At 46.6% G+C, this 19284-nt stretch overlaps 1 protein-coding gene across 4 annotated transcripts in view; it reads right to left on the bottom strand.

The window, feature by feature from the left end:
• Positions 1-1876: 1876 nt before the first annotated feature.
• Positions 1877-19284, bottom strand: part of LYRM4 (LYR motif containing 4) — a 158323-nt gene continuing 140915 nt past the window's right edge. For all 4 annotated transcript variants that reach the window (XR_013533784.1, XM_008994016.5, XM_054253741.2 and 1 more), the window contains one exon: positions 1877-2312. Coding sequence is in view for 2 of the 4 variants with exons in the window: in XM_054253741.2 (XP_054109716.1) it covers positions 2244-2312 (69 nt within the window). In the remaining 2 variants the exon portion in view is untranslated. The remainder of the gene's footprint in view (positions 2313-19284) is intronic.

The raw sequence follows: 19284 nt of genomic DNA, 5'->3' as shown, positions 1-19284 counted from the left end.
CAGCCCAGAGCCATCTCTGAATGTCTAGGGATTAGCCTTGCTCAGCCAATGAGTTTTGCCTGGGAAGTTAACTAATGATAGTATTTCTCACTTGCTAAATGTTGGCATTGCAAAGTGATCTCCAGACCCCAGCCTGGATCCTATCTTCAAAGCAGGCACAAGTTCTAGAGAGTTCTGTGAGGCTGGCCATGATGGCTGCTGTTCCCCATAGTGCTCTCAGCTGGGGTATAGTGAAGGAGGCGAAATGCTTCCCTAGAGGAACACCAGGGATCATCCCATGGGAATGCCACTTCGTTCAAAGCTCTAGCTTGGGTCATCTGAGTTGGGGTCAATCTTGGGTGGTCTGAGTTGGGGAGTACCCAGTGCCAGGCTCTGCCTGCCAGATACACACCTGAAGTGTGGAGGACCAAAGCCTCTGTTTGTGGCATTTCCTGCCACAGAATTTCGATTTATATCTTTCTGCAGATTCCGAATGCATAATTTTATCTGAGTTACAAAGATTAGTTTTGCAAGGCTTTGGGCATGTTCAAACCCATTCATCCAGTTTAATGAACAGAAAAGCAACCTGCTGTCACAGCCTGCAGGCCACATTAAGTTTGGGTGGACTGCCTCATTGCCTAAAAACTGGGGGAGTGGGAGAAGTCTCCTATGGAGCTGTTATCTTGCTAGCAATTTGTACCTTTAGTACGGAGGTTCAAATCTGGACTTTGGTTTCCAAGTAGCTTAAGTATAAATTGGCAGTGGCATCTGTTAGTACTGAAGGTTGGATGCATTCGCTGCTGAGTGACCACAAACTCCACTGATGCAGGAAGACCTGAGCCAGAGCCCCACGCAGGGCTGGGCTGGGCAGCTCTGCCCTGTGACAGTTGTACTGCAAATAGAATGGGTACACGTTACATCTATTTGAATGCATCATTGCAGCAAATCTATGTTCTCTAAAATAGAACAGGAGACATGAGTTCAAACATGAGGGTGAGAAGAACGTGGGCTCAGCCTGCACGTGCTCAGTCCCATGACTGTGAGAGTTAAATGAGGGGGTGACAGCACTGCAGCTATTCTTGGACCTGTGCTATTTATATGAGCCTGTTCCAAACCTTAACACACAGATACGGAATCCATTCAGCACTGTACACAAAGGAAACAAGAGACCGCTCTGACGGGGTCTGGTCCCTCCTAAACTCCCCAGATGACAAGCAAGTTATTTAAGACGTTCTTTCTGTTTGGAATGACTGTGTTTTCAAGAATAAACCATACCAACAATACCCTTATTATTTGTAATATACTTAAAGAGCAGGGGTTCCCAACTGGCTAAACATTAAAAAAACACTGGGAGAGCTTGAGAAATAGAGAAAAATGATCATGCCTCACCCCTCACTTACTGAGTCAGAATCTGCAGAGAGGGATGTGTTGAGATGTCTTTTGAAAAAGCTCTCCAACTCTCCAGGTGCTTCAGTGCACCAGCCAGGTTTGGGCACCAGTGCTGCCCAGCATGTCCCAGGCTCCAGGGTGTGGGGGTCACCATGGGCTTGGGTCAGGCTGGGGCTCTCATTCACCAGGTGTGGGGAGGGGCTTGAGCCTGCGTTTCTAGTAAGCTCCTGGGTGGGGCTGAGGCTGCTGATCCACAGTGCTCCATCTCTGGGTGTGTACCTATACACGCATCACCTTTGTTGTACTAGGGCCAGGTATGAGTTGCGGGGTGCACCTTGTACCCCCATAGCCCTGCCCTACTCCATACTGTCCCCAGTCTCAAGTGGTATTTCAACTCACTTTCACCAAGGCAGTTCTCAGCTCAGGGTTGAACTCTTCCTGTGGGTCCCCCACAGCCCTCTTCAGGCCCTGTATCAGTAGGAAATGAAAATGCATTAATCAGGAGGGGTTTATCTGGTGTGAAAGGCTCAGGGAGACGATTCTTTTTATTGTCAAGGACCAAGAAACAAAGTGTAGAAATATTATACACAGTGGTCATAAGCTACAAGATAGGAGTGAGGTGGAGGGGAGACGTGGTAACACGGCATTATTCTGAACGAGCTCCAGCTCTTCATTCTAACACTTGAACCAAGGACAAACAGCTGTCCTTTTTCAGTAAGGCTGCAGCAGAATGCAAATGTGACTCAGTTTATCAGCTCCCAAAGGGCAGGCAGCACAAGAGGCTATTGTAAGTTGGCTTTGGGAGCCTCCATCTCAAACATAGAGTGGATGCTGAAGGTGGTCCCTGGCCGCTGCTGGTGGCTGGTCCCGGCTCGCTAGGTCCTGGGCATGTCTCGATTTTCAATAATCAGCTTGTCAGTTGAATACAGTTGGCCAATGTGGACCTGAAGGCAAAGAAAGGACACAGGTCAGGAAGTGCAGCCCTCTAGCCCCTGGGAAAGATCAGAAGGAACATTTCCTAACCTTTAAGATACCAGTGTTAGCCATCCCTGGTCTGATCCCTCTTGTCACTGCCCCGTGGGGCAAAGCCAGTCACTAGCATTGCCTTGGCTAGCTCCGTGCACCATCCAACTCCCACATCCCTCACAGTGAGAAGTTAGAGGGATCCGCATACCCGTGTCTTCTCTCTGAAACAGCATGAGGCTGTAGCCTGCGATTCTGGGGCTGTGATGAGCTGGGTGAGGACTGCCTGCTGATGGCAGAGCTGTCAGATGTGTGCCCAGCACCTCCTCTCCTAAGAGGGTTTCCTTCCCTTAAACCGATTCTTGCATAGGGAAAGTGTTTTAGAACAATGTAGAGATGGGTGCCGTCTTTGCTGGGGTAGAAAAATCACTGCATTCGGGGTAATGCAAACACTATTCTGCAGCCCATCCCAGGTGGGTTGAGGACAGCTGTCTGAGTGCCTGCACCTCCTGCTTTCCATCTTTCCTGCCCTCTTCTTTTTATTAAATGTCTTAGTGCCTAATGTTTCCACTGGCCTAGGTGGATGCTGGAGCCATCATCTGGGGTTATAGCACATCTTTCCTCTGGAACAAAGGGTCTTGCCACAATTTTTCTCTAAAAGCATTTCCTGAGTGATACATTTTTAGGAACCAGTGGAAGAGATGAAGAAAGGGCTGATCATTAGCGACGCTATCTGGATTTCAGAGCAACTGGTAACTTTCTATCAGTAATTTGGGGTAACTGCTGTTTAAGTAAATGATAGTAAACTCCTAAAGGCCAGAGCTGCCACCCAGAGAAGCCAGGGGTCAATATCCTCATATGGTTTTCCTCTCCCACCTTAGTGCTCTGTTTAGAAGTGAAGGCCCAGGACAAACAGCGATCACACCATTACTACAGCACGTGTTACAGAGTGGTGCTCTGTCACCAAGGACAGCCCGCGGTCCATCTGAGGTGTTCGGTTTCCTGTGCCATTTGCTCAGTCTTCAGTCTGCCCTTGCACAAAGGCATCTTGAAGGTCCATGGCACGGATAATAACTGCTAAGTGTTATGGTGGTGCAAGAGCAAGTAAAGGAAAAGGCGAGAGCAGCACATCATCTAAGAAGAAAGAAAAGTAGATGGTGGAGATTTAGGGGATGGGGGGATCCTGCAGTATTTTTAATTGCAAGTGAAAGCCTGAATTAGAAACCAAAAGACCCAAGGCGGTGTAGAGAATGAGCGCTCCAGCAAAACTTAACAAGTCAGCATGATGAGCTTCGCTACTGCGTCTTCAGTCTTCCCTTATTAATATAGGGAAGATTTCCGATGCAAGTGGATGGGGCGGGTCTGGGATGCTGTGTTTCTTGCAACCTGCAGGTATCGCTGATGCTGCTGGTCCGCAGGCCACTCTTTAGGTGGCAAGGTTGGAAGTCATCTTGAGCCTGTGAGGAGCCGCATGAGGTTTCTCGGGGCTATGGTACAGTCATGATGAAAGCCACATAGGAACTTGTTTGGGCTTCCCCTCTGGAGAACCTGAAATAGCTGCCGGTGAGCGAAGACATCTAAATCCTACTACAGAGAAGAGGAGGATTGGCACTGTCCTCCACCCTGAATGGTACATGGTTTTGTTTTCATACATTAACCTCAACAGATACATGAACCCACGATCAAATGATATTCAGAAACAAAAGGCTAGAATACCAATGAGCCTTAAAGAAAGGGAAACATTGTTTTGGATAATTAAAATGAGGCTAATACAAACAATTCTGTATAACAGCTTGGATGATTCGGTTACCTGGGAGCCTGTTCTATATTTAATTGATCTCAGGGGATTCATCAGGAACCCGTCCTAGAAGTGTCCACAATCAGACATTCCAGGAGTACTTGACAGAGTTTACCATCATCTTCCCAAGGCTTTAGTGGCATGTAGGAGTTATGGCATGGCATATGGAGAAACCCGTTCAAAAATGTAATGGGCTGCCTTGGGAAGCTGTGAGTTCTCTGTCCCCATGAGGAGCAGAAAGCGAGGATGGAGAAGGAAGGTGTATGCTAGACCAGGGTTGAACCAAATGGATTCCTTCCGACTCGCAGCTTCTGTGATTACAGGCACTGTCCACGGCTCCAGGATCCATCTGGGATGCCTTTAATAACAGCCGTGTGGTCTCTGAATGACCCAGTGTTGGTCCACATGTTCTACTTCTGGCACTCAGGAAGAAAACGTGGCATCCTGGAAAGGCCCTGGGATAGGGTGGGGTCAGGACAGGTGGGCTGCAGCCTGGGTGGCTCTGCTACTTGCCATGTGAGACTCTCCACTTCCTCTGGTCTCAGTTCCTCGCCTGTATGATGAGGTCTGGAAACTTCTAGGTGATCTTTATAGTCCTTTGCAGCTCCAGCAGTCTGCGCCCTCAACAAAGTCGACCAGTGTCAACAAAGATGTGTGAGGTCTCCAACCAGTGCAGCACCCAGGGCATGAATGTCCCTAGGGCAGCTGGTAGGAATCTGACCAATAGATGGTCATGGCAGACAGAGGAGAAATGTGTTACAGCAGCAGGAGAGGTGACTGGCTTCCTGCCCTTTCCTGAAGGGATGGCTCTCTTCTGTCCACCTATTCACTGCCCGCAGCCTGGTGGCATGCTCATGAAGCCTGTCCTCCTCTGCTGCTACCTGGACCATCTGTGTGGTCTGTGCATGTGATCCCTACGAGGTCACGTGCTCCACTTCATGTCTGTCTTCCCTTTTCCAGCCCCCTAACTGAGAGTCGCTCAAAGGCAGGTCTGGTAAACACTGCTGTCTGTGCCGCTGGGCCCTGCACAGTCCTGATAGACAACTCTGCTCAGCAGATCTCTGATGAGTGAGCAAGAGAAGGAATCTGAGCCCAATGCACTGAGAGCAAATGGCTCTGTAGTGAAGACTGATACACAGGCAGGGCTCTTTCTTACAACTGAAAGGCATGTACTGTACACAATATGCACTGATCCTGTAAGGAAAAAGGTAAGATGGATGCTGGGCTGGCCACAGTTATCTCATGTGGTTATCTCCAATTACCACACAGAAAACCTGGAGGAGCCCTGGAAGAGCAGCCCCAACCCTGAGTCACTCTGAAGATAAGCAGTGAGCGCCTTCTGTTCCAGGCAGCTTGTGCAGGTGAGACTTGCGGATGTGATTTCTGCCCGCAGAAAGCTCTGAGTCCAGGAAGGGAACACAGGCAAGAATTGAGATAAGTGACCTAGCATCTGGAATGTGCTAGCCCAGAGGAGGGCACATAGGCCTAGAGGGATCTACAAGACGTGACTCAGCCTGAGGGAGTCAGGGAAAACTTCTCAGAGGAGATAGCCTCTGGGGAGGAGGAGCTCCGGTCAGAGACCGAAATGGGTTGTGAGTGTGGATGCAGAAGGGTGAGGGTGAGGATGGGGGTGGGGAAGGCAGAGAAGTGAGAATAAAAGAGAAGTGCGATAGGGCCAGAACACAGATGCCAAACTCCACTCGGAGGGGAGGGAAAGCTGTTAAAATGTTAAAAACAGAGGACCAACCTATTCAGCAGTGTGGTTAAAAAAGATCACCTTGACTTGGGTCGAGGCAAACAAGAGGTGGAGCATTGTGGCAAGGAGACCTAGTTAAGGGACCAGTTAGAGTGCAGGTGAGAGGTGATTCCAGCTTGGACGCAGGAGTGGCAGAAGGTCTATAGGGTGCGGCGCTGAAGGGGACCCCACCCTTGCAAGTTTGAGACTGGTGTGTGTGTGGACGCTGTAAAAATCACTGTCCCTCAGTTTTTGGTGAGCAATGAAGGCCCAGAAAAGTCAATCCATATAGAAGCAAAGACATGAACCCCAAATCCTCTGATCTCTGTCCAGCGCTTTCTCCAAAATGCTGCTCCTCTCCCTACGTCCCAACCATTTCTTCCTTTCTTTTCTCCTTTTCGCTCTTTTCTATTTTTTTTAGAGGCAGGCTCTCACTATGTTGCCCAGGCTGGTCTTAAACACCTGGGCTTACAGGCATGTGCCACCATGCCTGGTTAATCAATGCTGATTACTTCATAATGCGAATTACCCATAACTATGAGCCTACGTCATGAAAATGCGAGATAACCACATGAGATAACTGTGGCCTGCCCGGCATCCATCTCGCCTTTTTCCTTATGGGGCCAGTGTACATCTAGAAGTTTATACCCTCCAGACTCCTGTGCAGCTAGAGGTGGCCAATGAGGTGTCAGCTGTCATCACGGCTGAAGCATCTAGGAAAGTCCTTTAAAGTGGGCTGCCTCAGACTGGGGGCATTCCACTGCCTGCCTGCCCCCGACTTTGTCTCGTTCAAATTTGGATTATCAACTTGATAGCTGGAACACCAGCAGACATCTAGCACTGTGAGGTAAGTTTGATACGGGAGCTAAGGCTGGGGGGCAGAAAGGAGGTGCCTGGATGCTTGATGACCCTGGAGCCACAGTGCCAGCTCCGGATGCCTTATTGCCAGCTTTCTTTTGCATTCGAGAAAAAGAAACCTCCATCTTTTTAAAGCTCCTGTTACTTGGGTTTCTAGCTACATTCAGCTAAACCAATTCTTACTGACTTGAATGTATAATGAGAATTTTAACGTGAGATCAGATGACTAATGAAACAAAGGCCAGTGCAGAGAAGGGGATGATCTGTGCCCTGAGGCAAGTGGAAGCAATGTCCCTATCATATGGGGAGGTGTAATTAACAGGTACCTACTGTAGCTGTTTCCAAAGTTTGAAAAAACTACGCAGGAAATTATAAAGATCCTGCTCTTTTTCTCTCTAAATCTGGGGTGGCCAATCTTTTGGCTTCCCTGGGCCACACTGGAAGTCTTGTCTTCGGCCACACATAAAATACACGAACAGTAATGAAAGCTGATGAGCTAAAGAGAAAAAAAAAAAAATCACACAAAAAAACTCATGTTTTAGTTTACAGATCTGTGTTGGGCCACATTCAAAGTCATCCTGGGCTGCATGTGGCCTGCGGGCCATGGGTTGGACAAGCTTGCCCTACATACTTAGTTGCATTAGGATATGTGGCTATTGATATTTTGGTATTTTTGTCTAGTCTGTTAAATCACATATAGATTTAAAATGTGTGTGTATATATACACAATATTTCAATGTGGAATCATAGTATAGCTTGCTTTTTAACTTAACTTCATATTATGATCCTTATGTCAGTAACTATCCTTTTAAGGAATATTTTCAGTAACTGTGTAACACTCCATTGTAAAGATACATCAAAATCTAACCACTCCCATATGAGGAACATTTAGATAGTTTTCACTTAACGCTAGGATTATCATTCTTATATATAAACCATTTATCAAATCTGATTTTTTTTCCTTATAAAAGGTTTCTGGAGGTGGAATTGTTGGGTGAACAGATATGAATATTTTTATGGTTCTTGCAAAACTGATGGATCTTGCAAAACTACTTTCTAGAAGGCCTGCTTGTCTGGCTGACACTCCCTCTGGTGGCCCCTTTGAAGGCTCTGGCAGCACATTTATCATGCCACAGAACAAACACGCTTCTCCCCACTGTGTGCTAAAGGCCGTATTCTCTATGAATTGGTTAGAAGAGCATAGGAGTCTCCTGTTGTGTGGCCCTCTGCTGTGTTCCTTATAAAAGCCCCCATTACAATACTTACCATCAAATTTGTTTCTCAGAGTCCACTAATCTAGAGGATTAAACTTCTGGGGGAGGGGTACTCTGTTGCAAGGCATATAGCTGTGAGGTGGGATTGACCCCATGGAAAAGACCCCAAAGTAAATCCACAGAATGAAGAGCTGGGGGTGGGGGCGCAATCTGAAGAGCCAAGTTTTAGAAAACTTGAAATCAAAACAAACCAAATTTATAGGCTTTGACAGACGTTTGATTAAAAAAACAAAAGACAAAAAATCCCCATTCCAGTATGACAATTTTATGGCCCTTAGGGGGAACAAAACTAACATCAGGTCTTACAATGTGAATGGTGTTAAGAAGATACAGAGATGCATGTCTTTCTATCTGTCTGATGTGTATACTGCATATATCGGGGCCACCCACACCGTCCCTGCACTGTAATGGTATGTGGGTCTGCCTCAGTTCCCTACATGAGCATTAGTGACTGTGGGGAGGAGGGAGAAGGGACCATGCTACTTGACTCAGGTGCATTCAAAGTACAGTTTAGGACAGTGCCAGACACATAGAAAGTGCTCCAAAAGCACCTCAAAACTAAAAATATCAGTCCCATACTCTACGGGTCTAACGGTCTGTGCCTACTGACTCCAAAATCCAGATAGATAAGTGATTACAGAGTGCTTCGATGGTGAGCCACAGGTGAAGATACAGAACCGATGAAGACAAGCGAATAAAAACCGCGATAGGACCATTTAATGCAACAAGAATGTTCACTGACTGTTAAGTAAAATCAAATGATTTAAATTTGGCCCAGCAGATTCACCGAGAGCCGTTACAAAAGAAGTAGGGGAAATATTCAGTTCACGCAGGGAGAAAATATTAAAAACTTATCTCAATGAGGGCTAAGGAGTTGAGGAAATAAATGTTTGTGTAACAGTTCTGTTGCATTTATTTGGGTTGTAAAATGTGTCGGCACACAACAGGAGGCCAGCCGGGATTGATGCTGTGGTGCTAAGTGACAAAGAACACTGCTCCAAGCTGCTCCACACTGAGGGGAGAGGCTCTGGGCAATGGAAGAGAGGTAGTGCAATTAAGAGTTTCACGTTACAGTCCCTCCAGAATCCCAACTTGACTTATGCAGCCACATCAGACTATTACTGTGCATAAATTGGTCATTAAAGCTGATCACACTGTTATTTCTTAAAGTTGAGGGACTTGGCATTAGAGTCCATTGGAAAAGTACACAGATAACAGCCAGTAGCCGAGATGACTAGATGGCCCAGAAATACTTATGAGCCCTGAGACTCATTAGACAACCTGCAGGGGAGGAAGGAGCAGGATATAAGAAAAGACAATTGGCTACAATGCTTCAGGTCTTCACTGATTACTTTTCTGAAGCAATGAGCAGCCACCCCCGTAACACATCTCTGTCTGACTGGGGTCCCAGGAGCTGGGGTCCCAGGAGCTGGGCTCAGTCGCCAGGGGAGTGGGTGCTGGGGAAGCTGGAGCGGGGAATGGACACAACCCTGGGCTGGGATCCTACTCCTGCCTTTGCCACTTCCTGCCTACTTTGCAGAGTTGCTATGGGAATCAAACAAATCACTAGACATGAAGAAAATCTACCATTTTCCCCAGTTCCTTCCCAGGGCCCAAATATACGAAATGTCCTAATACTACTGGGAAGATTAAATAAGCACAGTGCTAAGCACCTGGCAAGGGCCTCAGTGTTATTTACATGCACAGGTTTGTGCATGGCCTTGTCTCCATCAAGATGCATATCATGGGGTCCTGGACCCTTACCTTAAGGATCTCAAGGCCCCTCACCCTTCGGGACATGGTGGCAATGACAGCCGAGCTCACCTCCTGGGTGTGAATGTGAGCTCTCTGGAATGGACTCAAGGGTGGACTGCTGAGTTGTTCTTTCCTCATCTCTACTCTGGGGGCATGGCTTCCTGCCCATGACACTGCCAGCTGGTCAGAGCAGTCAGGTACAAGGAGGTGGCTGCACCCTGAAAAGTTACAGGACAGACATGGATGTCTAGCTTTGCTGGTGAAGCCAAGGGGTAAACTGTTCTGCTCTCTTCCCCCTCAGAGGTTGGGGGCCGCAGGGCACATTGCTAAATCTTGCCTCTGGCATCATGATGACAATACTTTTAATGATGATAATGCTATAAGTAGTAAAAAATAATGATGATAATGTAATTAATAGTGATGATTAATGAGCATTTACTATGTACCAGGCACTGCTCTAAGTGCTTAATTAATTATTAATAACTAAATGAAAGTATTTCTTTTAGCTTCACAATGACTTTAAGAGGAAGGTACCATTATTATCATCAATTTGTAGGCTTTTACAGGCAAACTTTATCTGTCTTAATTTCTATTCTTAAGAAATTAAGAATTAGGTCCCATTTGTCTATTTTGGCTTTTGTTGCCAATGCTTTTGGTGTTTTGTTCATGAAGTCCTTGCCTACTCCTATGTCCTGGATAGTTTTGCCTAGATTTCCTTCTAGGGTATATATCCAAAAGACTATAAATCGTTCTACTATAAGGACACATGTACACGAATGTTCATTGCAGCACTGTTTACAATAGCAAAGACCTGGAATCAACCCAAATGCCCATTGACGATAGACTGGATTGGAAAAATGTGGCACATATACACCATGGAATATTATGCAGCAATCAGAAATGATGAGTTCGTGTCGTTTGTAGGGACATGGATGAATCTGGAGAACATCATCCTCAGCAAACTGACACAAGAACAGAGAATGAAACACCGCATGTTCTCACTCATAGGTGGGTGATGAAAAATGAGAACACATGGACACAGAAAGGGGAGTACTAAACACTGGGGTCTATTGGGGAGAAAAGGGGAGGGCCAGTGGGAGGGGGAGGTGGGGAGGGATAGCCTGGGGAGAAATGCCAAATGTGGGTGAAGGGGAGAAGAAAAGCAAAGCACACTGCCATGTGTGCACCTACGCAACTGTCTTGCATGCTCTGCTCATGTACCTCAAAACCTATAATCCAATAAAAAATTAAAAAAAAAAAAAAAAAATTAAGAATTAATTCTTAAATTCTTAAAATTTCTTAATTTCTTTCCTTTAATTTCTATTTTTGAAGGGTGTATACTTGCTCTGCTAGGCATGCTCTTCCATTTCACATGTCAGAAGCTGACACACCAGTGAATCACATGGAAAACATAACGGGAAAGGATAGTAACAACAGTCACAGTGACAAAAGATACTCCTAGATGTAAACTCAATAAGACACGTGTGATCTTTAGAAAGAAACAAAAATCTAAGAAGTATGAAAATTTAGTGAGAGATATACCATGTTCATAAAAACACTGAGTCATATAAAAATGCCAATTTTTGCAAATGAATTTACATTTAATACAATGATAATACAAACCCTGACAAGATTTGAAAAAATACTTGACAAAATGACTTTAAGGTTTATGTGAATTAAAAGTCAAGAATATGAAAAACTTTGAACAGGAACATCTTAAAGCATTTTTGAGATATAATTAAAACAGAATGGCATTGGGCCAAGGAGAGAGAAATTAACAGAAGAGAGAGTTACAAACCAGATCCTGTTAAGTAGAGGTAGCTAACACAGAAAATCATACTCCTGGAGATTTGGGACTTAGCTTAAAGGGGCTGTGGTAGCCAGAACATTTCTTGGAAGTTCCTATTGATCTTCATGTAAATGATGTATTCTGCTCTATAGGATATTTATGCTTATTTTCGTATAAAAATATTTTCCCTGCCAAATGTGGTAGGGAACCACCTTGGTGCACACCTAGAGTCCCAGCTACTCAGGAGGCTGAGGTGGGAAGACTGCTTGAGCCCAGGAATTTGAAGCCATAGAGTCTTATGATCTTGCCTGTGAACAAATAACTGCATTCTAGTCTGGGCAACATAGCAAGACCTGGTCTCTTAACATTATTTTTTTTTCCTCCAAGTTGATAAGTAACCCTGACCCTCCAAGAAGATGCACTGTGTGGCCTTTGAGTACCTTCTGATACACCCAGTTTCAGAAGCATATTTTTAAGATACTCCACTTTCCTAAGATAGTTACACTTTGATGGGGGCTTTGGAAAGCCAAAAACAACAAAAACAACAAACCAAACCAAACCTTGAGCCACTAAAAAATTCTTTTTTTTTTTTGAGACAGAATTTCACTCCGTCGTCTAGGCTGGAGTGCAGTGATGTGATCTCAGCTCACTGCAATGGCCACCTCCTGTATTCAAGTGATTCTTATGGCTCAGCTTCTTAAGTAGCTGGGACTGCAGGTCTGTGCCACCACACCCAGCTAAGTTTTGTATTTTTAGTAGAGATGGGCTTTCACCATGTTGGCCAGGCTAGTCTCAATCTCTTAACCTCAGGTGATCTTCCTGACTCGGTCTCCTAAAGTGCTGGGATAACAGGCATGAGCCATCATGCTCGGCCAATAAATTTTTGGTAGAATTTCAGCATGTGGTCTCAGATGGCACAGGCTAAACTGCCCGCTCCTATTCACCTGCACTGAGGAAGATGAGCATGACATCTGTGCCCCTCCTCTGGCTTATGACAAGTCTGGACATCCTTCCACACTGCCTGCAATTCATGCAGCAATTGTCCCTGGTAAGATCCTAGCATGGAGAGGCACTGCCACAGCCCTGTCATAGTCAGTCACCAGCAATAAAAGCTTATTCCTCAAATAGACCATTTTTATCATGCTCTTTATATTTCCCATTTTTTAAAAAAAGCACACTGAAATAGGGACACATACATTTATGTCTACATTTTTTCAGTCTTTTCTGTATAGAAACAAGAGGTATTGTGAAACCCAAACTTATGAATCTCAACCACATGGTGTTCCTCTAAAAATAGCCCTCAGTCCACAAAACTTTTTTTTTTTTAATTTTTAGAATCCAGTAGGTTTGTTTTTCAAAATGCTTACATTTAACAGCATAACATTGCTACTTTTAATTCTGCCACCATTTTAGGCAGCAGAAAAGTGCCTAAAGGGACCATCCAAACTGAAGTGTGGTAGCTGAGAAAGAGGCCATTTCAAAGAAGCCAGGAGAGCCTTTTTACTTCCCCTCTCCTGGTACATACTCCATCTCCATTCTTCCTATAAGCCTTGAATTTCCAATATGAGATATTCTTAATATGGAGAGAGGTGGTGGGGAGTTGGCCTCTTATTTCCTCTGTGTTATTGCTGGCAGAGTGATGAGCAAATTCATATCCCTGCCCACTATCCTATGTCACAATTAATAGTTAATATGTTTCATCTTTGCTTGTTGGGACAAGAGAGAAACAAGGTACAAGAGTGCACACTCTTCATCAGCATGACCACATGTCCAGTCCATATCCACTGTCCCGGGGTGACTGTAGATAGACTCCTTGTTCGCTCTCCAGTGTCTCTGCCTGAATTATGAACACACAGTTGCCCTCACTCTTACCCACTTTTGTCAGCATGCCGCACCAGCCTTTTGTTTTTCTGAATGTCTCATGTTCAGTTAAAAAACGCCGGACTTGGTGACGCACGCCTATAATCACAGCACTTTGGGAGGCTAGGTGAGTGGATCACGTGAGCCCAGGAGTTTGAGACCAGCCTGACCAACGTGACAAGACCCTGTCTCTAGTAAAAATACAAAGAAATTAGCTGGGTGTGGTGGTGCATGCCTGTAATTCCAGCTACTGGAAGGCTGAGGCAGGAGAACTGCTTGCAGTGAGCCGAGACTGTGACATTGCACTACAACCTGGGCAACAAAATGAGACTCTTGTCTCCAAAAAAAAAGAAAGAAAGAAAGAAAAAAAAGCCCACTATGCAATGATCTCCTTCTTTGGCATTCCACATCATTATAGGAAAGGGAATGAAGCTATTTTATTATTTATATTTTGAGACGGAGTCTTGCTCTATTGGCCAGGCTGGAGTGCAGTGGCGTGATCCTGACTCACTGCAACCTCTGCCTCCCAGTTTCAAGCAATTCTTGTGCCTCAGCCTCCCAAGTAGCTGGGACTACGGGCGTGTGCCACCACACTCAGCTAATTTTTTATATATTTTTTAAAGATGGGGTTTCAGTATATTGGCAAGGCTGGTCTTGAACTCCTGACCTTGTGATCAGCCGCCAAAAGTGCTGGGATTACAGGTGTGAGCCACAGCGCCCAGCTGGGAATGAAACTATTTCAGATGGATCTCAAAGAGCCCAAAGTCTTGGGCAGCTGGCAGCAGTTCCCATCTCACAAGCCTTCTGTTCCCTCTGCAGGAACGAGTCCTTTTTGAATGGACACATACATTAAGGCAGAGGTTCCTGTTGAGGTTTGTGCACCAGAGCCACCGGGTTTGCTGTGCAGGACCTGGTGGCCCAGCCCTATCTGTGGAATTTCTTAGGGAGGTAGTTGGGGGGTAGGGACACACATGTCATTGCTCACTTGCTTCTGACTAGCATCCCTGAATGAGAAACAGTGCTCATCTAAGAGGAATCAGGCTGAGCACTTATTTTTTTGAGTATTACCAGGCTTTCCTTCCCCCCACCCCCACCCTGCAATGGAGTACATACTTTTCCAAAAAATAAACCCAAAACTAGGTAGCTATTTTCCTGCCAGGCACACTTTGGGTACAGTTCTTCTAGAAGGTAGGGCCATGGACCACAAAAGCAGGGGAAGGAAGTGTCTTTGCACCCTATAGTGTTCCTACAGGATGCTATCACCCGCTACACTTCTAACTGAAGGCAGGGAATAGCTTCCTGTCTTCTATACCTACACCTGTACTTTAGAGGAACTGGGTTTTACGGGTGATTTCTATCTGCTGGTCTGGACCACTGCTCAGGGTAGGGAGACATTTATGAAACAGGAGACAGATAGCTGTCTCCCATCACACTTACTCATCCACCCTCCCCTCACCTCTGATGGTCAAGTGCAGAGAAGGCCACATGGGGATAGTGGCTACAAATAGTGCCAGCCACTAGTCAGGAGTCCCCTGGAGCTGGCACTGCAGCATTGCACAACAGAGGCTCCCGAGACAAAAGCATCCGAACAGTTAAACACACCATGTTACATGTCAGCACCGCCACAACTGTCACCAGGCCCTTCTGGGAACTGGGCAGAACTCAGGGCCCAAACATCACGTCAGAGGAAAACCTGGCATTTCCCTGGGATGGCGACAACAGAGCTCAGGCAAACTGCCAGAGATAATGTCCCATCAGAGGTCACACTCCTTGATTTGGGGAGAGACCAAAGCTCGGCTTCCTGTCTGTCCCTGAACTCTGTTTCACGTCACCAAAACCAGAGTGGCAAGGCCAAAATCCTGGCTCCTCTACAATTAGCTACAAGGTGATGCAAAATGCTGAGGCTGCTCCTTCCTGGGACATGTGCTGGGAAAGGAGCAAGTGCTTGATGGTATGTTGACCACCTGGTCCGGGGGAGATAATCAGGCTGCCTCTTGCCATGCTGCTCCTTCAGGGACACCTTTTTTCAAAGTCGGCTTGAACCAGTTCTGGTTTTAATATTTGCTTTGATCAAATATAATTTAGCAGGCAAGCTCAGCAGAAAGCTGCGGGAAAGGCACATTCCGAGTCCGCTTGCCCACCCTCAGACGACTTGTTTTCGGAGACTTGAGGATTCACTGCCTCTTTGGTTTTGCCTGTCACCTTCATCCGGTGATGACTGACAGCACCCTGCTCGGTTGGACAGTACAGAGATTCCCTGCACTAATCTGTTTGATTCGAGAAGTTCCTGACTTTGTGGGCTTCCAGATGGAGGTAGCATTGAGATGTCAGCACCACCACAATTTCTGAGCAACAAACACAGCAGAATCTCAGTCAAGGGTCTTGCACCAGAAATGTGTCACTCAGCACTGGAAAGAGCTTCCAGAGTAGGAACCAGAAGTCACTTTTTTTTCTTTAAATTCAGGCTTGTACAATGTGCTGATTACTGGCCTCTTTAAATAAGTGGTCCAAGGGAGTTTAATGCTTTTTGGTGTTAAATCAGGAATGAACATCCTTTGATGAGAGGCAATGAGTGCCCCTTCCTCCTGGGCTTCCTTCTCTTGCCGACCCAGGGCTTTCCAGAAGTTTCTCTTGGAGAGTCCCTCAACCACCTGTTCCTGACTGCATGCCATGGCTGGTGGCAGTTTTCCTACCTCTGCCCTCATGTGCTGACATGTGGCTCATGCAAGAAATGGTGGTGAATACAGAAACAAACAAGTCAGACAGCACTGTCCACACAGTTTCCCACCACACGTTCTCCTGCATGCTCAGCATCCAGACATCTTTCCACGTCAGCACGCACAGGCTGAATTCTCTCTTCCCAATGGCTGCACTGTGTTCCTCTGCTCACCTCCCACAGGGAGCTGCTATGTGACATCCACAGACTTGAAAATACACGGCCAGCAATCACCTAGGGCTTGGGAGCCTTCCAGGAATGAGGTCACAGGCTAAAAATATTGGGGTCATACGTATACCAACATACCCAACTACCTGGGCTCCCTCTGTCTCCGCCCCCCTCCCCAAGAAGTCAGGCTGAAGGGAGCACCAAAATGGTGAGAGGGAAAAACATCACCCTGAGCCACAGTGCCTGCCAGAGCCTCGGCTGGAGCAGAGGGCCTGGTGCTCTGAGAACACTTGATGCCGGCCCAGCACACACATCCTCATCCCTACCCCAGCCTCGGGAAGGCAGCAGCTCTGTTCCCAGAAGCCCTCGGGAAGAGGTGGTCATGGAGAGTGGAGGTGAGAGACAGAACAGAGGGTGGGACATGGGGAGCCAGCAGTGTTGGGCAGGGGGCAGTGAGCCGGGAACAGGCAGTGCCCTGGTTAGCATGACTCATCCCTGAAGATGCTGTTCCTAAGCTCTTCTGCAGAACCCCCACATCACAGGCTCTAGGAGATGTCTGAGTACGTGTGTAAGCACTTCTGGGGGAAGGGGACCCTTGGCCAGGGGACAGAACAAAACTGACATTCAGCCAGCATGTCCTGGCCTTGTGGTCAGAGGTTGAACCACTTCCAGCTGTTCCCAGGGGCCCTCCTTAATAAACCGCCCTCCTCCCGTGTCCCTCCCCTGGGTATTCATAAATATGCTCTGTCACCATTCTAGCACCAGCCACACTGGGCTGTTAATATACTTTGTGTGGTTTCCATGTTTGTCTCCGACATGAGACTGTGAACTCCCTGAAGTCAGGGGATGAACCCATTTCATGTCCCCAGCACCCAGCAGTGCAGAGCTTTCCTCTCATCTCCTAATGAAACTATTCCCAGGAGTCTGGGAAGCTGGTCACCCTCACAAGAGACCTGTGGGCTTCTTCCCGGCCTTGCTGATGTTGCTGGTGCAGCCTCGGTAAGAAGAAGGGGCTTGTGCCCCACCTTGCTGCACCTGCACAGCCACTGAAGTCATCCTCTAGAAACATGTGCTCATCACATCAACCCATGGCCCAGAAACCTCCAATGGTTTCTAGGATGGCTCACTCCTATGGAATCCTCACTCCCTGGCTGGGTGCAGGCCCTCCCCCAGCTCGCCTCCTTCTTCCAAGCAACTAGGCCTGGCCTATCACTCGCTTTTGCTGCCTTGACATGGAACCTTGGGTCTAGGCAGCTGGGGTGGAGCCCGTGACCCAGGATGTGAGCAAACACCCCCATGCACCTGTCAGCTTCTTGAACACAGTGACCCTGGCCTGTTCCCAGTGCCTCACATGGTGCCTCAGCCACTGGGCTGAAAGAAGGAATGAATTCAAAGAGAAGGAGGCACCTATGTAAGGTCTCAGGGCAAGCCCTGGCAGAGGAGGAACAAGATTCCCAGAGTGGTCACCACACATGGAGTTGCCACAAGCCTGCAGCCGAGCTCAGCAGGGGAAGGCACCCCTCCCAGGAGCATTCTTCATGCTGTTTAGGAACAAGATGTTCCTAATGTAATCATATGAACTAGGAAACTGTGACATCTGAGGGACTCAGCTGTTTTTAGGCAAAGCAAGGCTTAAAGGCTTTGATGATAAGCTCAGTGATAAAAGCTCTGGGTTTTCATTCTGACCCTTGAATCCCATAAACTTAGCCTGCAGTATGTGGCTTTCTTTCGGACCCATTACTGATGTGCTTTCTGGTTCAAACAAGGTGGCTGATCATTTCTCTCAGCATCAAGACAAAGGGACACTGACGCTGGGTCCAACCCTGAGGACACTGCCCATTGGTGGGACAAGATCTTCCTTCTGGGCAGTTTGCAAAGACATCACCTTTCACCAGTCACATGGTTTCTTTCTGAATTAGAGTAATATGTTCCCGTCGCTTACCTTTGGGACTCTTATTACAGAAAGCTGCAGAGTTTACTACAAAGTTGAACCCTTTAGATATTAAGATTATTTCCTTTATTTTTTGATAGAAGTATCGTAAACTCTTCTGATGCAAAATAGTGGCTCTTCTGGAGCTGTGCAAATGCAAGGCTTCCTTTCCCTTGGAAGACAGTGATGAAAGCCCTTCCCATCCTCGGCCCTTTGCTAGTGACCCAGCCAGAGCCAGGCCACCAGTGCCAACTGAATGTAATGCTCAGGGGAATGGAAGCAAACCCTTCAAGCCCATGGGGAGACTGGCAGTGTAGTGGCTGGAAATGCTCAGGTATTTGAAGAATGCAGACAGCAGGCAGATAATGGCCAAGAGAAATGCATGAAAAAACAACTGTAGTACAGTTCAAGAATGAGCGTGTACAGCAACTACACCCAAGGGAATGAAAACATGTGCCTCCGAAAAGTGTACAAGGACGTTCACAGCAACACGATTCACAATAGCCAAGAAGTGACAACAGCCCAAATGCATATTAATTGATGAACAAATAAAATGTGGCATATTCACACAATGGAATATTTAGCACACAAAGGAATGAAATTCAGATACATACTACAAGGATGAACCTTGAAAATATTCTGCTAAGTGATAAAAGCCAAACACAAAAGGCCACATACTGTATGATTCAATTTTTATGAAATATCCAGAAGAGGCCAACAGGTAGAGACAGAGAGCAGGTTAGTGGCTTGGGATGGGTGGGCAAAGGGGAGGGAATGTGGAGTGACTGTGAATGGGCATGGGGATTCTTTCTGGGGTGCTGAAAATGTCTTAAAATTGATTGCAGTGATGCTGGCACAACTCTGAATATACTAAAAACCACTGAATAATACACTTAATTTATTTTTATTTTTTTTTGAGACAGTCTTGCTCTGTTGCTCAGGCTGGAGTGCAGTGGCACAATCTTGGCTCACTGCAACCTCCGTCTCCCGGATTCAAGCAATTCTCCTGCCTCAGCCTCCCAAGTAGCTGGGACTACAGGCGTACACCACCACGCCCAGCTAAGTTTTGT

This window comes from Callithrix jacchus, chromosome 4, assembly GCF_049354715.1.
Source record: "Callithrix jacchus isolate 240 chromosome 4, calJac240_pri, whole genome shotgun sequence".
In the NCBI taxonomy this organism is placed as follows: Eukaryota; Metazoa; Chordata; class Mammalia; order Primates; family Cebidae; genus Callithrix; species Callithrix jacchus.
This window is presented reverse-complemented; position numbering and strand designations above follow the sequence as displayed.